Source organism: Brienomyrus brachyistius, chromosome 7 (genome assembly GCF_023856365.1).
Source record: "Brienomyrus brachyistius isolate T26 chromosome 7, BBRACH_0.4, whole genome shotgun sequence".
NCBI classification, from domain to species: domain Eukaryota; kingdom Metazoa; phylum Chordata; class Actinopteri; order Osteoglossiformes; family Mormyridae; genus Brienomyrus; species Brienomyrus brachyistius.
Window position 1 is genome coordinate 10,441,409 of NC_064539.1, and position 21,719 is coordinate 10,463,127.

At 39.9% G+C, this 21,719-nt stretch overlaps 1 protein-coding gene across 4 annotated transcripts; it reads left to right on the plus strand.

The window, feature by feature from the left end:
* The first annotated feature begins 1,534 nt into the window (after positions 1 to 1,534).
* On the plus strand, positions 1,535 to 21,712 carry rnf165a (ring finger protein 165a). Of its 4 annotated transcripts, none has more exons than XM_049019211.1 (8): positions 1,535 to 1,707; positions 15,697 to 16,006; positions 16,557 to 16,682; positions 17,067 to 17,196; positions 18,672 to 18,776; positions 19,286 to 19,381; positions 20,348 to 20,451; positions 21,575 to 21,712. In XM_049019211.1, exons 1-8 carry the CDS (start codon positions 1,647 to 1,649, stop codon positions 21,690 to 21,692), a joined length of 1,050 nt encoding a protein of 349 aa, XP_048875168.1. In that variant the 5' UTR covers positions 1,535 to 1,646; the 3' UTR covers positions 21,693 to 21,712. The 4 variants fall into 4 exon arrangements, 3 of the variants coding, with proteins under 3 accessions (XP_048875168.1, XP_048875170.1, XP_048875169.1); XM_049019213.1 differs by lacking the exon at positions 1,535 to 1,707 and adding an exon at positions 4,802 to 4,860; XM_049019212.1 differs by lacking the exon at positions 1,535 to 1,707 and adding an exon at positions 7,871 to 7,914.
* Positions 21,713 to 21,719: the final 7 nt, after the last annotated feature.

The following is a 21,719-nucleotide window of genomic DNA, read 5'->3' on the forward strand; positions in this document are numbered from 1 at the left end:
CTAAAACTTAAGCGTCTAGATCAAAATAAAAATATTTAAAAGGGCTGACTATTCTGCTGTAATATTAAACAGACCATCTGATGCAGAAAACAGAATGAAAATTGTTGGGGGGGGGGGGGTGAAGCACATGAGTAAATAAACAATTGGTTCATTGTTGACCTCAGCAGAAAGGTATCTGTCAGTCTCTTTATTCATGATTCATCTCAATTGTATGATCCTAGCAATGGTCAGCCTTTGTTCCCAATACACCGAATTATTAGGACAGATCACACTTAGTACTGTAACCAAAAAACAATATAAAAGCCAATCTCACAATGAACCAAGGATTCCTTTCATATCACAGCATGAAACAGCTCTCCATATCTTTCAGTTATTTACAGAAAATGCAAAATCATTCATTTATTTGTCAGCACAGAAGTGTTTTATTTTTGGGAGAACACCGCAAAGTTGTTAGACGTCGTACAAGTTTGCAGTGCACCACCTCTAGCTGAGGACTGGGGAGGTACCGTGAGACAGCAGAAGGTGCTCTGATTAGCAGAAGCCTGAATCCATTGTGTTTGAGCACTGATTTTTCATGCTGCTCCGCTGGCTGAGTGATGGGAACAAGTGAGGAGATTGACAGATGGGATGGAGCTCCGTCCTGATGCTTCAGCAACCACCGACAGGCCCATCTGTTGTAATGTTGGGTCCTCTGTGTATTACTGGGGTGTATTAGCACCGTGGATTTGCATCTCACATTGAATTCTGGGCCACTCTAATTCACGTATACGGCATTTCTGGTTAACCGTCTGGGCAAATTACAATAGGTCTAAAGAAAACATTGTTTCTGTCCAAACGTGTATCGGGGATATTTAAATTTGTGCATTTTCAGATGAGGGCTCCCGGAGATCTCAGAAATATGCCTTCAAAATATTCTTCGTTTATTATTCATTTAAACCTAGCCATTACATGAAATCATTCCATATTTCACTTACGTTACAGTTCCATCTTAAGCGGTTGATTCTGAGAGTCTCATCCATTGAGGATATAAATTCTTATAGCACATCCTGGAATATTTCCGCTTGGTTAGATTTGACTAAATGTTATAATAATCTCATATTTATTTTCCGCATTGTTCAAGTGCTCACGTGTGGAAGTGATAACGCACCTTATCACATACTTACTGGATCATGTACGTTGTTTTTCACCTTCTAATCTTCTAAACTGGAGGCTTCACTCAGTTAATGTGATATTTTCATTAAAATACTCACAGACGGCATTGATTTTATAATCAGAGGCAGGCAATTTAGTACCACACAGTAAAAACAGAATAACATCGATTTCATTACCCTACAGTAGGTAAATATCCTCACCTGCTAACGTCACACGCTTGTAAATAATACGCACGGTTTTTATTTTTCGGTTTATTATAAGGTAAGTGGGAAAGCGGACCTAACAGCCTTCGGCTGATCCTCTCGCTGATTGGTTGCCCACGGCTGTGGAGGAAACCAGTCCCTTGCATGAGTGATCTGCGATTGGCTCGTTGCGCCTTTGTTTGCTAAGCAGCTGCAGACTCTGCCCCACATTTGAATGTATAGGGAATTGGAAGGGACCATTTCCATGGGCCATCTGTTTCACAGGCTGCAGCGCTAACAAAGGATCGCAGGATGGTTTTAGTGCATGTTGGATATCTGGTCCTTCCCGTTTTTGGCTCAGTGAGAAATAGAGGTATTGTTTCTTTCCATTTATTTGCTATGATTAGAAATGGCCTCTTCCTAAATATCTGCTTTTCGAGGTAGCCACATAGCTTATTAGGCTACATGTACTTTTGCACTGGGTAATAGGTCCTATTAGCAGGCTAGCTCGATCGGTCGCCAGTGTGAAGTAAAATCACCCGAGTTTGCTTCGCGATTTATCATAATTAATTGTATGTTGTTTTGATATTTTGAATTTAATCTGCAGTCTCACGATCATTTGTAGCGCAGCATTTTTAGCGTTAATATATTTTCTATTTATCGGTAGTTTTCTAGGAAGGTTGCTACAAATCCCATATGTTTCAGGTATGTTGCCAGATGCAGTTTTAGGGAAGCGTCCGTTGAAGTTCACTAGCTTTAGTAATGAGATCAAAAGGCCTAGCAGTTTGTCTTTGCATGACATTTTGCCTCGTTTGAAATGTTTATGCATAATGTAGACGTGTGTAATATGATTATCACTTGATACAACGTGTAACGAGACAGACAGAATGTCCTGTACTAGCTCTTTAGGCATAACAGGGAAAATAAAAACATTCAATCTTTTGTCAGTGGACACAGCCGCCTTTTCTGATGCCACAAGATAAAAAATTCATATTGCCATTCAGAATTATCGGTAGTGTTACTCCCAGAATACAGAACAGGCACGATGTGCCTTATTGTCTAGCTCATCGATCTAGGTACAATCATTTTAACGGAAATTAATGAACTACCTCATATAAAGCGATGTCTGTGTTATGTAAGAATGCAGTTTTAAGCTAAATAGTAGCATCGGTGATTTCATTGTGATTTATATTTCTGTTCTTTTCCCTGTTTCATAGTATCGAGGCTGGCTCTACATTCTGCATTTATCAGATCTTTGTCCCCCCTCCATTGTGTAGCTAATGATCATCTGCTGGCTGTGTGGTGTGGCCTCTGCCTGTACTCTGCATTTAGCTGTATTGTGAATCCCCTCTTCCTCATTTCCTCTTTCCATCAGAAGACGACATTGGCATTAAAGAGAGAACTCACTCATACAGTATCCTCCTGTGTAACAGACTAAAAAATAACCTTCTATAGAAAACCTTTGTCTTTTCTGTCAAGTTGCTGTATACTAAATAACCCATTGTAGCAATAGAAATTAAAACAAATGTCATTGTGTACCTCCCATCCAGTCTTGATAGACTAGCTACATTATGCTGTAAATTCTTGTAAAGTGGATACATTTTGCTTATTATAGTTTCGATTATAGCTGGGCTTGATCGAACTCAAAGATTTTGTCTCCATTTTCTCCCTTTAAAGGTGCATTGTACCAAAAATGAATGTATTCTGAATGAAACCGAATACTTGATACTTCATCACGTTTCATTTTACCCCAAATTCAGATCGCCTCGTTGCAGGTTTTCAGCTGTCGCCTTAAGAATAGCGTCGGCCGAAATTATTTTCGAAATTATTTGCTTAATTGGCAATCGAGAAATACCCTGAAATCCTTTTAACGAAATGGCACACTGCACCTGCTTTAATGGTTGAACAGCCCATCATAATCCCGTTCATGTGTACGACCCTTTGTTTCCTTGAAATTTAAAAAACAATTTCTAGCTATTCTATATATGGCTAGACAAATCCCAAGCAATTTTTCCCATGAGAATTCTCTCCCCGTGGCTTCCTGCTATGCAAATTTTACACGTATTACCTAAGTACAAAATGCTATCCATTTCACAGGGATGTTTATTTCTTGCACTGCTATAGAAGTCCTTTTTTAGAATCGAAAATGTCTTATTCTTTGGTTTGTGGTTCTCTGCCTTTTGTTCTTGTATTAGAGTTTAATGCATGGTCATGTTTTATTCTTTTTGTTTTACATTGAATAGCGAATTCCAATGTAATCTTTCTGTAGAAAAGATGTACCCTGCTGTACTGTAATGTGCTGTAGCATACACATCTGCTCATTGGATGCTACTTTTGTTCTGTTAACCCTATACTGAGCATGGTGGGTCTTGCCTTCAGTCTTTTTTTGCATGGAATTTATTATTACACAGTTCCACATATACTAATATTTTTCAATAAAGAATATAGTATTTTTCCTAACCTTCAGTGTGCTTCTTGCTGATTTCCATTTATTGTCTTACCCCCCCCCCCCCCCCCCCGCCCCCCTGCTGTGACAAAGATAGACTATTTCCTCACTTTCACCATCATAAGGCCTGAATGAGCTGATCTCTGCAGTCATTTCTGTGATAATTGTGCTGAGGCACTTGAAGGTGCCGTGATTTTAAATCTTAGGATTAAAAAAAAAATGCATCGCTGTGAAATACAGCTTGATAAATAAGCAAAAAAACGTAAGCGAAGGCATCTGTTCATTGCCTCAATCAATTCAAAATTCCATTGTGCCTCTCCTTTCATTGTACCTTTTCTATTGTGCTACTAGCTCACCAAGCTACCTCTTTTGTGCTTTAGTCATCACAAACCTGTTTTTAATACACTCGCTGTATTTATTCATTAAATTCCTCATTTTTTTTGTCAAAAGGACCCTACTTGTAATAGCTTCTTTTGGTTCTTAGTGGGATAATTAGCACCGAGCTGTGTGTCTATAGGTAGCGAGCGTATCCTCTTCTTGTCCTCCTGAATCCCTGTGTGACAGGGTTGTTTGTGACATTCGAGCGAGAAGGTTGTGAACTGCACCTTGAAGTCTCTCTACTCAACAAACAGCAGCACTGATGCAAATGCAATGTAGAATTTGCCGATTTACGTTTTTACGATATTACCTCGGTTTCCTATTGTTCTTCTAAACAAAAAAAGGAAGAATAATTAAGGATTGTAAACCTGCCAGTTGTATTTTGGATTTCAATATTTTATAAATAGATTTCAAACTATAAACTTTGATTCATTCTAAGGATGTTATTTTTTTATTATGTAAATGAAATGTCATATTATTATAGGTTTTTTGTGGTAGTTCTAGCCCTGAATTGATGTTTTTCTTTATTTTTTAATAACCTATAAGCATCTAAATACTATCTGGACGTAACCGGTATTTAGTGATTTAAGGGCTGTTGTTTAGTAGTTATATTTCCAAGTCCAGGGAGAAAAATCGACCGAGCAAAATTCTTTAATCTGTCTATTCAAAAGGCTGAAAGTCTTCCGTCTCTGTCATTTCCAGGTATGTAATCTGCTTTGGTTGGTTTTTATTGCTATTTAGTGAAGTACTTATTTTCTCATTGAACTTAAATGTGTAAAATGCTGCAGTATTTATGACATTTATATGCTGATGATTTTTGCCAAACATGGACCAATGTATTTAACATTTTAATGTATAAATAGAAGCTATGGCAGTTTAAATTAGTATAGTATTGATACTTCTACATTTTCCAAATTATTAATAGCCCATATAGCACAGAGGTCATATTAAGAAAAATCAGCGATTGCCATTTTTTTCAGAACCTTATAACTTTTAAAGGAGTAACTTGGTAATTTTGTCATAGAAATATTAATTTAGCATGTTCTACTTAGAATTTATGAATTCTCTATATATTTTTTTATTTGTTAATTATACCAATAACATTCCATTAACATAAGAGAGCACTTCACAGCTAATCGATAGCTAATCGATAGCTAATCTATGAGATCATAGTCCAGTTTGTCCTCCAATGGATGTCAGAGAACTTTATATTTAATAAATTGTGTGCCATCCAAATATATAAGAATTGGGGAGGTACCCAAATGAAAGCCTAACATTAACTGTGGAAATGTCTTGATTAACAGGAATGGTAGAAAGCCGTGAGCATTGCCAGAAATATATAGATTGTTAAGTCCGCTGTCCAAGTGACCTTCTGCTGTTTGTGTTGGTGTGCAGGCAATTCCCATCTGTGCAGTACAGAACCACTGTGGGTTGCTGTGTCCCGCTGGATGTCTAACTGACTGATAGATATTGATTTCTTATTAGTCTCCCTTGTGTTGAGCAGTCAGTGTGGACATGTGGGGGGAGAAAACACTGGCATTAATGGCCTCCATTTTGCAGACGTTACGAGCCTGCAAATCATCTGTGAAGCGTTGAACGAATCATGAAACGTGTAGAGATAATCTCGTTAACTTCAATTTTGCTTTGCAATCTTATTCACCTTTATCGCTTCTGATAAAATGCATGCAAAGTACATAATATAGAATCAATCTGGCAAAATAAGAATTATATTAAATTGATAACTTCACCGTGTAATTTAATTAATCCAATTTGTACTTTAAGTTGATCTAGTCAGGAGATAATTGAATTGAAAATAAATTGTCAGGACTTTATTTGCTTTTTCATCATAGTCTTCAGTTTATTACTGATGATCTGGAGAGGATTAAGAACTGGGTTTTAAATCCTTAATCTCAAATACAAGACATGCAGGCCCTGTAATATTTTGCTCAGGTGCTCAAACATATTTGTTGTTAAGGCAAGCATTCGTTATATAGAGTTAAATCATATGGGAATATATATTTGTATTAACAAACAAAAAAGCATACAGGTCCACTCTATAATGAGTATGATCTAAAGTTGACACATACCCTAATGACTCGTTAGGGAAACAGTGTAAACTCAATTCTGATACAAAGCTATATAAATTACTCTTCCTCTGGTATTGTTTCTTGGGCAAGGTGTAATCTTGATTCCTCGTGCAGCAAATAATATAATTAACAGAACCTCTGAGGTGTTTATACACATAAAAACCAAACTAGTATCAGTCAAGAATTTTAGACACAGACTAGTAATATATGCTTTCTGAAATGTCAGCACTAAAGAGGACTAACTCAGTCTGCTTTTTTTTGTTTTAATGACAGCATCTGTGCTTGATATATCTATTCTAACGAAATAACAGATAATTTCACTCCTATCCTGTGGGGTCCTTGGAGTGTCTGAAAATGGCTTTCTGTACTGCTATTTGAACATCTTCAGGGTGCTTGAAAATTCTGTCATGCTGCCGCTGTTGGAACATTGGTCGTTTCAGCCGTCACCTTCCGAGTCCTTGTCACGTGAGGTTAGCATCTGTGTGTGACTTGAATACATATGATCTGGGACTGACATCACACGTCTGTCATAGTTTCAGCAGGAACATGAACACGGGCAGCTGCTCAGCTAGATACAGGGCACTAAAATGAAGTTCGGTCGTCAGGATTTGTTTAGTGTCATCGTAAATAAGCAAAGATGATACACATTATATGATATTTGGTGTGTATTTTAAACCCAGTATAGGTTTTGGACATGCCGTGAAACCATTTTGAGTGAAAAGCTATTGCTATATAATTTTTCTGACTACTGCCTTCTGATATAGTGTCAGTGAATAAAGGAATTTGTATTGACCGTGATGACTCTGTACATAATTCCTACTATGATTTTGTTCTTGAATTGCACTCGTATAGTGAGAACTCTGACGTTAACATTTAGTAGCAGACTCTTAAAATACTATGGAAAATTAACTTTAAACATGACCCATACTGTTCCCGTCACTGGGAAAAGTATTCAGTCTGGCTAAATGGTTGCACTTTTATTGTTGTAACATTTTTAGATATTGTTGAGGTGAACTAAATGGAACTGTAATTCCTAGGGACGGTGCGCTTAAGTTAGATGATGTGTGCCTTTGTTGCTGTTGATCCATTTTGGGCACATGGTTGGTTATGCTGAAGAAAAGCTGTGCTGCAACGGACAGCAAACTACTTCTTAAGAGAATAATCAGAAATTTTAAGAGACTGCTGTTGTTTTTCCATAGAGGGCTGTTTGTTGCCGGTGAATGTCGTGGGTTATTTTCTGATTGCGGAGTGTGCTCTGCCTTGCTTCTGGATGGAGTGGCATGTGCTTTGCAAAGCAAAACAGATGCCGATCTCTCAGCCGCTCTCATTCCATAACTGGCAAGAGCCGCTGACATTTGTGGTCTGGGAAAAGCACAGGCATTCCCAGAATGCACTCACAAGTTTGGGGGAGGGGGGATGGAGACACTCGGCTCCGTGTTTCACTTATTTATTCTCAGGTGAAGGGCATTAGCCAGTGCGGTTATACCAGTTCGGCATTATATATTGCACTTTTGGGCTGGGAAGATGAAGGAGCTGGAGACACTAAGGGCTGTCTAGGGGAGATTGAGTGGTTCCTGCAGAAGGTCGGACTCTTTATACACGACTTGAGCGATGTGTTCCCTCACGGCAACACACGTGTTTGTTTTGCTGATGACACAAATACAACCAGGTGACTTATGCAAGAAATATAGATTTACTCCTGGTCAAAGGACATGACTCAATCTGGCACCATGTTTGGTTTTGTTTACAGTTTACCTGGAATACAAATTTAATTAAAATCTAGAATGCAGAAGTATATTTTCGAATATGTATTATAGAAATTTTGATTTAGGCTGGTAACTTGGGTAAAGTGTATAAATTAGTTTGGATAACAGTATATTTAAAAGATCAGTTGAAATCTAACAAAGCAAATAATGTATTTTGACATTGTATGAAAGTCATTCTGTATTAATATAGTTAAGCAATGTGCAGAACGCCAGGTCCATGACACACACACACACACACACACACACACACACACACACATACACACACACACACACACACACATATATATATATACATATATTTTAGTTGTCTGTCAGTTTAAACAGGCTACCTATACATTATATAATTTTATAAACATGCAACTTACATATATTTATCCTAGTAAAACTGGATAATTTTGCTTGGATTATTGGACATTATGGCATATTTCTTTGCCTTTGTCCCTACAGTTTTCACATAGCATTTAGCAAGAAACTAGTTAGTCATGTAAGCAACTGATCAATCAAACATATTAAAGATATGAATATAAAAATAAAAGATTTGTATAAGTGTTGCTAGTTGCTTAACATGTAAATTATAATAAAGATAAATACTTCATCCACACATCAGTGCTGGTTTGAAAAGCACATTTAAGTTTTATTGTATTTTTTCATGGCCATTTAGGTTGTCTGGTTAACGCTGTTTATTCCGGTCGCCTGTTCCTCCATGTAAGGTGCAAGGCACAAACTGTGCCTGCAAAAGTCCAGGATACACAAATCTTTTGATTATATTTTTTTATCAACATATGTATGTATGTACGTATACATGTATAGAAATTTTGGTAGTTACTCTTATCATCCAATTGCATTTCATTTATACAGCATTCAAAATAAACACTGGCCAGTAATCGCATAATAATAAGTAATATTATTACCTGACAGCTTATTGTGAACATGAGCGATGGCGTGCTAGGGACCTTTCACACCGTTGTGTTTTTTTCTCTTTTCTTCCAGTGTAACTGCATTTTTAAACCATATCAATGACCCAGAACATAATCGCCACAAAAATAACTGCACTGTACACCAGGTCAATGTCCATTAAAGCTTATCTGCCAAATGTCCTTCAGTTTATGTAAAACCAACATATGATCAGGCCAGCACAAGTTTTCGCCTGAATAATTACTTGATTAATACACTTTTGTCTGAAGAAACCTACAAGTGAGGCAAATAGAACATTACAAGCACACAGATGTCAGGGAGCTGGCTAGGCAGCTAGGCTGAGCTTCTAATGAACACCCAGGTACTGTAAGCAGTGCTATTCAACACCTTTCAAACACAGTAAGAACCTAATACATCTTTTGATTTGAATAGTCAAAGCACAGCACTGTTTAATCACATCAGCATTAATTGTGCCTATATGAATTTGAAGTAATTAAAACATAAACATATTCTGTAGATTTAGGCCTATGACTGTGCCACCCCGTATAGGTTTTCTTTGGTACTGGCCTGGTCCCGGTTGAAGAGGTTTGCTAATTGGCCTGGGAAACGTATTCACATATCAATCAAATAAACAGGAGGGAATCATCAGTATTCACAGTTCTGCTACATAACTTATTTAAAATAAACCAAGAACGGTGCTGTCACCTTCCTACAAGGGCCGGCAGGAGTACGGTTATAAATGGTAATTTGCAGGAGTCTAGGAAGCCATTGAGGTTTGTTTTTAATGTGGATCCATAATCCAGCGTGTAGCAGGCATCCTGTTAGAAGCCCGAATGTGAGCGAATTAAATATTTAGAGAGTATCTGTTATCAAGTAGAGAGCTGAATTACATTTGCATCTGATACATTCATTATTAACACGTTCTCTTCATGTACTGGGAAGTACGGTATTTTATCAGGGTCTGACTACAAACAGCGACAGCTCGTTTTCTGCGCCAGTTATAGTGGATGCCATTTTAACTATAAAACGACGTGTCGCATAAAACGAAGTACAAAATTGATTTTAATGAGAATTAACGAAAGTCATAACAGCATATTTCTGAAAGATTTAATACATGTATAAATTATTGCAATAATTCGTTCATATCATTAAATCAATAGGTGACGGGCGCTATCCAAAATTTCTGATTAAATATATACATTTGCTGAATAGGGAAATGTGGAAAAAAACCCTCCATCTATAGAATACTTTTTTCCATGTCCTTGACATTTTCCAGGTTTAATGTCCCAATTTTAAATAAATATGCAGCTGCCAGGATAAGCCAACTGTTCTGGAAATGTAATCATAAATGTGGTACTAAGAAAAGTGTAATTATACATATTCTTCGGAATCTGAACTTTTGTCTCTTAGTTCGCTGAAACCCACTTGCTAGTCCCACACCTAAACAATAATGTCAGTAGGAGCTTGTACCGAGTCGAATGTTTCATATCATGACCACTGAGGGTATTTATTAAAAAAAAAAAAAAAAAACAGAAGCAGGAACATTATTGCCAGCGATTTGGTTTTGGTATTTTCGTCTGATATGTATATATATATATATACAAGTAATTTTATTGTGATTACATGTAACCCAGTATAGCCATATATAATAATAGGCTTATTAGCAAAATACTAAATACTAGCATGTTCGTTTTCATTAGTATGAAATGTCTAACTGTATAATATTGCAGTAATAAAGCAGTATTTTTCCTCGTGGACATGCTATGCTGTATTATAGGTATGATCTTCAATTAGGTCATTTTAATTTACAGCAGCACGACAAATAGCCCTGCTATTACGTTTGATTGGGAAAGATACAAACTGCTTCTGATTGAAGATGATTACGTGTAATGCACGTAAGTGATTAATGCACACTGTTATTGCTGAATCATTCTTATTTTAGCATTTGTGGCTGCATAAGTAACCTCTCAAAGGAAGTAATTTATGCAAATTTGCTCTATCAATAGGCTTCAATAATGCTGCAGAATACAGAATGGAACAAAAAATGATTGAACAAAGGCAATGCAAAAGATGACCAAGCAGAAGATGGTTATAGAAAATGGCAAATAGACTTGTAATATCTGTCTCTGTTTACTCTGTTAGGCACAGACACACTGACACACACACACACACACACACACAAACAGATAGATAGATAGATAGATAGATAGATAGATAGATAGATAGATAGATAGATAGATAGATAGATAGATAGATAGATAGATAGATAGATTAGGTATCTATATCTTTGTGGGGCCTCTCCATTAATTTCTATGGGCATAACCCTAATCCCAACTAAAACGATCTTAACGCCTATCCAGCTCTAACCATAACCATAACAAACCAAACAAAACACAAGAATTATTAGTTTTTTGATTGCATTCATAGATCTTTTATAAAGTTGCAATTATCCTTATGGGGCTGAAAAAATGTCCCCACAAGAAAAAAAAAGTTGCAGGTTTTATCACACTGTGGGGAAATCCGGTTCCCACAATGTAATAATTACAAATACACACCCACAGGCACCCCCAGGATTTATCCAGGATTTAGCCTCTCCCTCTTCAGCACACAAGGATCTCAATGTAAAGAAGAAATATCTCAAACGTGGTGTTAAGGTGGTGTTAAGGTGGTGTTATGGCGATGTTAAGGCAGTGTTATGGCGGTGTTAAGGTGGTGTTATGGCGATGTTATGGCGGTGTTAAGGTGGTGTTATGGCAATGTTAAGACAGTGTTATGGCGGTGTTAAGGTGCTGTTATGGCGGTGTTATGGTTTGCGCGATACCGTTGTCCCCCTCCCACCCACCACTGACTTCCCCTAGGCTAAATTACCTGCCCATAATTTTTTGCTGCATTCATGCCTAGTTATCTTTTCAGTGTAGAGTATGACACTAAAATGCATTATTACTGTGTGCCACAACATTGTTGTCTCCTGCCATGAGATTATTCCAGCTAACCCTGTTTTATATATTTGCAGAATATGACGGTGTAGTGACTCTGGCATCGTCAGCGCGGTCTTCATGAATTACGTCGCTGTTTTAAAAAGTTTTTTGGAAATTTGGGTCGTTCTGGTGTGTGTGTGCCCCAGATGATTACCTGGGCAGGGGTGATTAATAATGTGAAATCTGTTGTCAAGCCTCTCTCCGCTGCTCTCCGCTGCACCCCTTCAAAGGCATAGTTGTGTAAACATGCCACAGCTTGCGAAACAAGCTACGTCTCAAGTATGACTGAAAACATGAGGCTGGATATTTTTTTTTTAACTGACCACGGAAATATTTGAGTGGATTGAGTAGAAGTGTGGGTGCTGAGTAGCAGAGGGAAAACTGAGGTACACACATGTCTATATCAACCTGCCATCAGCTGAAGTTGTCTCACAGCACCTAAGGTGGGTGATGCATCTCTTTGCTATACTCCGGATATACTGGGATCCTGCAAGGTAACTGCAATTCAAGGCATGCAAGGCATTTAAGTTTGATTTAAAAATCTTTGAGCTGTGACGTGGTGGCACAGTGGGTAGTTCTGTAGCCGAGAACCTCTAGGGATGGGGGGGTTACTTCCCCCGGAGGCTTGGTGTGCGTGGAATTCTGCACGTTCTCCTTGTGTTTGAGAGGAACCCCTCCAGGTTTTTCCTGCTACAGTCTAAAATAGGTGAATTAATTGTTGTAAATTGCCCGTAGTGTGAGTATGCACCCTGTGATGGACTGGGATGCCATCCAGTCTTTGCCCTGTGTTTCCTGGGATAAGCTCCAGGCCTGTTGTGAACCTGAACTGCGAGAGCCGTATGGTTGGCTGAACAGAATTCTTCACTTGCTTTTCATTGGTTTGTTGACCTGCTTATGAATGACTGGTTTGACTGAGAGTAACATATGCTGAAAACTGGTGACTTCGAATGCCGGTGTGATCTTGAAAGGTAAATCTGATCTTGAACAGAACTGTACCCCTTCATGATGGTCTTCACCGAACATTTTCTCTTTGATGAATATATTCTTATGTACTGTGTTCAGTGTATTGATGTTTCTAGTAACACTGTCGCCCTGGCACATTGATCACTGAGTTACAAGTGAGTCACCCTGAGTGTCAAGGTCTTGACTGAAGTATAAAGTGCTTTGCGATACGGCCAGCAGGTCTCATAAACTAACACAAAGGCTGACAGGACTTTGCGCTCAACTGACTATGTAACCATAATATCTTTTGTGTGTCCAAGCTTCAGCAGTTGGTTTGTGACCTGGGGCAGTATTAAATATAGCATCTAAGGTCATAATGAATTGTAGATAACATTACGTGTCTCTTTTGGGAAGTGATGTGTCTGAAGATGGTCCTCTAGCACAGCAGAATGCACTGCATGTGTCAGTTAAAAAGCATCTAGAATGTAGACTTTTCAACTGAGGCTGCACAAAATGGACTTCTATCATTCCTGTTCATTATATGAGCCAATGTAAAGATGATTAATACAAATCAATACAGATCATTGAACAGAATTCAGTAACTAATATTTGTAATTCATTGATTCAAAAACACTTACAAAAGAAAGGCTTTAGCAAATACTGGACAAGATGCTAAAAATAGCAACACTAAGCTGTGACCATATTAATTCAGATATATTCACCATCATCCTCTGCAGTTTGTGTGTTCATTTCTGAGTCATGCTTTTTGAAAACAAATCTGCGTTAAGAAATACAAAGGCTGGCATTGAAAGGTATACCGAGAGCCAGACGCACTTTGAAGGTGTTTGCAGTGTCACTATGTAATGATCGTCATATAAATTCATCATTTATTTGCTTGTTTATTTCTTTAGGTGATTTCTGATTATGTGACTATTCTGTGGCTGCGGTGGAAGTAGTTTGCAGATGACATTGAGCTGGAGGTCATGCCACCCTAGCACACCATTAATTATCTATTGCACAGATGGGATAGAGAATAAGTTAAGATTGAAAAAAATAATAATAACACTGGCTACTAGGAGATGTGCACATTTATTCTGCTGTGGGGTCTGTGTGACGCAGTGGTAATGGCTGACCAGCTGTTCCAGTGCCGCGTCATTTCTGCCGCTTCACTGGGTGTTTCTTTGGAGCTGCGAGCAGAGCGAGTGCTAGAGGAGCCTAATCATCTGGACCCAGGCACCCTGTAGCGTGATATTGATTTTAAGACTGGGATCCTCAGGGTGATAAAGCTGAATTTGCACATCAAAGTAAAATAACGTATTGAAAAGTGGCTTAATCACCAATTTAAAAATTCTGGACTAGCTGTTACAACCTATTTTCATAGTCAACAGCGATAGAGGGGCACAGATAAGCACACGTTTGAAAAAGTTCTGCAGATTTTAACAAATTAAATATAAATCCCCTATAGATACCTATTTATGACAGAGGAGACTGTCTTATCTTCATGTTCTATGGGATATTCTTCATATTATGAGACTGTGTGCGTGAGACATTCCCTAGAGTAAATACCAGCATTCTGGCATGACTGTCAAAATGGATCAACACGTAGGAGAGGATTACCTTGACAGACACGTGCCAAGTCAAAGCTTCCTTTCTGGTTGCATTGAAATTGAATACCTTGGGAAACAATGCATAAAAATAACGGTCCATTCTCCAACACCAGCAAAATTATTTTTATACGATCCCTTGCAGCCACTAGTAACCTCAGAGCTTGTTTTATTCTAATAGCTTTGTGCTGCTTTTTCAGATCAAGCGAACTGTTCCACTACTACGCAGCTTATATATCTCAGATCACTTTCTAGTGTGGGCCAGAGGGGTAGGGCAAGCATCAGTGTAGAACAGGTGATTCCCAAATGTAGGGGTATAACAAGGAAAATAACCTGAAGCTTGGCACTGAACGTCAGAAATGAGGGATCCATGCTGCATATTTTATAGGTAGCATCCTGCTGCAGACCGTACACCACCCTACATGCTTGGCTCATCCTCTCTCACAGCCGCGATAACACTGGGCCGCGAGGCATCAGCTGCTCTTCATTCTGTAACATAGATAATGTAACGTAGATTATGTTTCATTACAACAACAGGACTGTTTATAAGCAGCTATTGGGAGTGTCGACCAAAATCTGCAGACATTTATAATTAGTACGGTACGCAACTCTTGACCATCACGGGCGTATCTGTGCTTTTAGAATGAGAGCAAAAAATATTTTGATAACGCTCTTTAATTCAATATTGAAAAAGTACAAAGTGGAGAGGAAAGAATGCAGGTGAAAAGTCATCTGAACATATCGGGTAACTCACAACTATTTCAAAATGCGGCTACAGTAATGGAAACATGGAAACCTACACTGAGCAGTAAATGTCCCCCGATTGGATTTCATTCCCTGTTAATGGGAAAATAGAACGTCAGTTATGACCATTGTCTATGTCTGCGACGCTATCACAGCCGTGAACATCCACACGGTCAAAGGTGAAGCCGTAGTGTAGCTGGCAAACGATTCCTGTAGGTACGTGTGTACAGGACTCACGCGCTTTAAATGTACAGTGTGGGGAAAGGTGGAAAGATCATTTCAGAGCTGAGAAGAAAAAACGTGGAGCCTGAACTAGACAAACTACCGAAATCAGCAATACACAGCCTGCTAGACCCAATAAATCAGTCTGAAGATGTATATCTGCTACTGGGTTATACTCGCTACGACTTTGGGTTGGGCGATTGTTTGGCGAGCAGCACTTTCTAAGCCTAGTCTGGTGATTCTCCGCTGCTGAACCATTCCACCGTTGTTCTTGCAGGGGCCCATTTCAACAGGCATCAGCACAACCATGCTACCTCCTGCCGACACTTCCACCTTGGTCCCCAAACCCAAATGTCTGCCGACTTCCCCCTGCCCCACCCGAGTCAGTCGCAGCCGGCCATGACGGCCCACCTGCCGCCCGCACACCAGCACGCCTCACAGCTGCACCAGCCCCTCACGCCTCTGCCGACCCCGCAGTTCCAGGACGTCCCGGCCCCCCCCTTCCTACCTCAGGCCTTACACCAGCAGTACCTCATTCAGCAGCAGCTCCTGGAGGCCCAGCACCGGCGCATCCTTCCACACTCCAGGTACGGGCGGCATTGCTGGCCGTCCATAAAGGCGAAGTGTCCTACATGTGATTTATGGCCGGATGTCTGCAGCTCCAGGTCATTCTGTGGGTGATTTATAAGGCACCTGTACTTCATAAAAGCACATGCAAAAGATTTAAGTACATTTATCTGAATATTCTAAGACATCTCTGTGACTGTCCTGTGAGGGGTTGATGCCGCGTCTTAGGCTGAACCCTGCCTTGTGCCTCTATTTTCTAGGATAGTTTCTGGATACCTTTGACCCTGCATTTGATAATTGGGAGTAGAAAATGGATTGATGGATTCCAGTAACCCACAGGCAGTGTTTTTTTTTTTTTTAAATGAAGAATTATAGAGTACCCTATTCTCATAATTCTGGGACAGTACACTTTTACTTAAAGCTAAACGCATTTATTATACAACTGTTATAAAATTAAAAAAAGAAAGTATACGAACTGGAAATGGTGCCTAAAAAGGCTCCAATGCACCCTGCTGCTGAGACCCCCCCGCGGCCCCCCCCCGCCGCTAACAGAGCTGTACCTCTGTCTAGGAGAACACAGGAGCGAGTCCCCCTGCACCCACATCGGCTGCGCTCCAGCTATGATTACGCCCCTTCACTGCACGTCCCTCAGCCAATCCCGCAGCAGCCGCGCTACCTAGCCGAAGGCACCGATTGGTGAGTTAGCAGCTTCTGTACCTCCTGTCAAGTTAAGCCAGCCAGATACAAATGTTTCTTTTATATATATATATATATATATATATATATATATATATGTTCTTTTACATTTAATGTAAATTAAATGAAAAACAATGCTTCGATTACATTTTTACATGACACTCCTGTATCATTTTAGGTATACAGAGGGATCCAAACATAGTAGTTGTATGAGCGCCTGAATATTTGCTGGTAGTTATTTGCTTCAGTTTCTACAGCAGCATAGTATATATGACAAAAAACTCCTGCAGGGCTGTTCCTTATGTGTCAAGCAGTGAAACAGAAATTTTCTTGCACCAGGATTTCAAGTTGACAAACCAGCAATGAGAAACCTTGTCTCCTCAGGGATCTGAGCGTGGATGCAGGCCTTCCTCACCATCAGTATCAAGTGCAGCAGCTCCCACAGCACTATCAACATTACCTTGCCTCTCCCAGAATGCATCACTTCCCCAGAAATAACTCATCAGCACAAGTGGTGAGCATACCTGGATCAAAGATTACTTGGGGGGTTGGGGGGGGGCAGGTTTATAAAATACTCATATGCATGGATTTGATCATAATTGTATACTTGTATATGTCAATTATTCATTTCTGTCCAATACTCTCTTTACTTTGCAAGGCCATGTAAAACATTTAAGATGTGGACATTATGTTACATGATGTGACATCATATAGAGCTAAAATGTCTTCGTTCAGAATTTCTTGAGATGCACAGATACAGTCAAACCTCGGATTGCGATTAATTTGGTATGTGAGTGTTTTGCAAGATGAGCAAAAATTTCAAACAAATTTTAACTTGATAAACGAGCAAAGTCTTGCAATATGAGTATTACGTATACGCTTTGTCTGCCGAGCGTCACGTGATCACAACTCAGCCTATGGTTCTTCTCTGTCTCTCTCACTGCAGGATTGTGGGTAATCTCCCATGCTCCGTCTCAGTCTGCGTGCCTCACTCGTATAGTCAAAATTTAGTAGAAAAGCACCACCCGAATAAGGGCATAGCAGTACGAGCGATGAATCTGTTTAACGACAATGCAATGTCTACATTACCACGAAATCGAAAAGGAGGCAAAAGCAGCTGTCATTGATAGGTTCCTTGTTAAAGTCTAAACAGATAGCAGTGATTCCATTAGTTATGTAGTGATAGTCATCCTACAAAATAACCCTCTTCTTCTCCTCTCTCTCGTCTCCCTCAAACCATCCACGATTCTTTTCAAATGTGAAGTGTGGGTTAATTTGTTTTATGTATTTTTACTTTATATTTTGTATTAATCATTTTTATATGAATATTTTTGGGTTGTGGAGCGAATCATCCGAGTTTCCATTATTTATAATGGGAAAATTCACCTTGATATACGAGTGCTTTGGATTACGAACACGTTTCCGGAACGAATTATGCTCACAATAAACAAATTTACTGTATTTATAAAAGAAAGGTAAAAGTATTCACATGTGTGCATCTAGAACATTCATAAATTTACAAGTAATAATAAAAAGTTTCTCTTAGTTTTGAACAATGTTAAATACCCCAACTAGTAGCACACCCCACATACATGGAACCCTGGTGGAGATTCAAACCCTGGTCCTAGAGGTGTGAGGCAACAGTGCTAAGCACTGCACCACTATGTCACCCCTTTAGGAAAGCACATATACATAATCATGCCCTACAGGCTCCTTACCGACATCAGCCTAACTACGTCTTTGGACTGTGGGAGCAAACCAGAGTGCTGAGAAACAGCCTTGTGACAGGGAACATGCAGAATCCACAGACATAGACTGCTGGCGAGATTCTAGCCCCCAGCGCCAGAGGTGTGAAGCAAGAGGGCTGCCACTAAGCCAGCATGCCGCTCTCAGAATACAAGCAAATCACATATTCAAGGACACATTATATATTCTATCTTTATTCTTCAAAGAGGTGTGTGAATTCCTATTCATTCTCTTCCTTTGCAGGTTGTCCATGAGATCAGAAACTACCCTTATCCCCAGTTGCATCTACTGGCCCTGCAAGGTTTAAACCCCTCCCGCCACGGGTCAGCAGTGCGAGAGAGCTATGAGGTACGCTGAACGCCGCACTCGTGTTCCCCCACATCGATCATCTCTTCACAATCCGTTTTTGTTTCCTGTTGAGTTTTTTTATAGCATTTAATTCCTGATTATTTTTTTTTGTAAATCTCCCGTTATTGTGCATTGCTGCCTAAATTCATTAGCATTAGTTTCATGTTCCCCAAAATCTTAAAAAAATGCCTTGATTTTCCCATTTCTGTTTAGATGAATTCCTGGTGTTGCTGATCTTTTTACTCTGCTTCAATCTCTTTTTCAGCAACACATGCCGACCATGACAGCAAAAATTAAAGTTTTACGCATGTAGAAATCAAAAAAAGTCGGTTCCTTGTCAGTAACATCTAACCAAATCAGCTTTATCAGCTGTTCTGTGTCTCCGGGACCTGGCATCTCTTTGCAGTTTCTGTCCTTTCATCTAAGTGTATTCGTTAAAATTTGAAACAGGCTGTTTTCTGGAAGGCTGTGAAAACCCTTTGAATGTCCAATCCTTTCTGGAAATTCAGGAGCTGCTGCAGCTGGAAGACAGGCTAGGGAATGTCAATCGAGGAGCCGTACAGACCATAATCGAGCGGTTCACATTCCCTCACAAGTACAAGAAGGTGAGGACCCCATGTCGCAGAGCAGCAGGGCTGACACTTTCAAAAAGTTCACGCCAACTTCTGGGAAAAAAACATTAGCCTTGAGAATGTTGCACCTCCTGTGACCCTGTCTTCCCAGTTTTTCGTAATGGTGGTTTATTTATGTATGTCTGGAAAATGAAACAGGGCTTCAAAAAATAAATGAAATGGCAGAGTGAGGCCGAGTTCTCCCGCTGTCACTGCGTGTTGCTGTTATTATTGTGCAGTATAGCAAACTCCCACTTGCTGCTTTTAAACCCAGAGCAATTTGAGGTCTTGGAGCAATGTATAATTAGAATGTCAAAAATACTTGAACATCCTTGGTTGATGAGTGGCAGTCCAGCAGCCGATGTCTCTCACAGGGAAGAAGCTGGCTACTTTATAATGGTTTCCTCCGACCAGAAAAGAGGGTCTTGTGTAATGATTCATACTAGCCTTTGACTTGTGGCCTGTAATTGTCAATTACATTTAATATTGCAGGTGCTGTCAAAAGCATTTGGTTTTTATGTTTTATTATACAAATGTTCTTCGTCCTTGTGTGCCCTTCAGATGAAAAGACACAATGAAGTGGCTTCCTAGAATGAATAATATATCTGTGTTAGAAATCTGCTTTGACCACATTATCTTTTTATGTAGTTGTATGGTCAACTGTTTATGTAGTTTGGGCAATTTTCCCAAAAGCTGAGTTGCAATATCTTACCATGATGTTGCTGCTGCTACTGCTATTTATTACTGAATGGAACGAGTCCTTTGTTTCATTATGAAATCTCAATTAATTAAAAACTTCGGGGGAGCTTGTGTTAATGAACGGCCCTACTCACTTTTACACGTTTCATGCACGATTTATTTCTGACCAGCTAGTTGCACAAATTAATTTGTCCCTTGTGGTTAGCTGTGGAAATGCTACGATGATTCTGACTCTTGCGCTGTAATGTGACGACCCCACAGAGAAGACCCCAAGAACTGAAAATAGCCATGGAGGAAGAGGAGTCCGACATAGATGAGAAATGTACGATCTGTCTCTCCATGTTGGAAGATGGAGAGGACGTCAGGTAATTTACCTTCAGGGATGGGAAAACTTTTGGCGCCGTAACTATATTCCTCATGACTGCTGAAGGGGGAGAGTTTCACAGACACACTGTTAGTGCTTCACTGTCGACCGCTATGGGCAAATCAGGACGTGCAGGCGCACCATCGGCAGGAGGGGTGAACGTGATACAGAGGTTAGCTTACCGGCTAGCAATGCCGATGTAACCATCAGACTGGCCCCACCTCTTCCAGCTGTACGTGACTCTAGCTATCTCACATGGCTCTCTTTATGGTGAGGAGAGCACATGGAGGCAATCAACACTGCGCTTACCCAGCAGCCCAGATATGCAATACAGCATAAGTAAAACGATAGGTGGTCTACGGATGATGAAAAATAGGACCCGGAAAGCGAAAGCGGTTTCACTAGTCTGACACTGGAAAACACGACTGATAAAATGTGCAAGTGGTTCCTAGATTTGATTACTGTCTTTTCCTGCTAGATTTATTGCTTTAAAAGAGTATTTAATTCTAAAATGAATTTGGTTTCCTAGGGGGAGGCAGTGAGGACTTTAATGAACTGTCCTCTGACAAGTGAATGATGATTATTCCGTGTCCCGCCAATGTTAACGTCGCCCCTGAGATGATATCTCCTGCGCAGGAGCAGTGCTACCCGCTAACTGATTCTCCCTGATATCCATTATCTCGCTGCTTCTTCTCCCCCTATTTTTAAACTTCCCTTTTTCTCCCTGCCCCACTGGTCTCCTTAGCGACACTGAGCGTGTGCCAACCTAGTGTGACTGGGCCTCTCCGCCGCAAATATAACACATAACACTTTGACAAGGGCCACCTGTTCAGAGTGACCCATAACCTGGCAAAGTCCGGCCCTGTTTTTCCTACACGGCCTTCTTTAACTGCTTATTTAATTGCGATAAAATACATTGCCCCTTGAGCCGACACTTGGTAGCTACAGATTTATATCGATGGCTGGGTATTTTAGCATCTGGGTATATAGTAATTATCATTAATTAATTTATTCCTTTACTGCATTCGTGTTTGTGTTTGTCTTGTCCTGCTATGGTCATGCATATCAAAGCACACATTTTATTAGGCATCATTGCCTGATTTGATTATTTCCCTTTCTGCCAGGAGGCTACCGTGCATGCACCTCTTCCACCAGGCGTGTGTGGACCAGTGGCTGGCCACCAGCAGGAAGTGCCCCATCTGTCGGGTGGACATTGAGACCCAGCTGACGCCTGACAGCTGATGTTTCACCCCCCCCCCCCCCCCCGCC

Bases quoted from the DNA above. Each gene is read 5' to 3' on its own strand.
- rnf165a (XM_049019211.1), top strand. From the start codon at position 1,647: ATGGTTTTAGTGCATGTTGGATATCTGGTCCTTCCCGTTTTTGGCTCA. The intron at 16,683-17,066 runs GTGAGTTAGCAG...TTGTCTCCTCAG, and splicing joins CTAGCCGAAGGCACCGATTG to GGATCTGAGCGTGGATGCAG. The intron at 19,382-20,347 runs GTGAGGACCCCA...ACGACCCCACAG, and splicing joins TCCCTCACAAGTACAAGAAG to AGAAGACCCCAAGAACTGAA.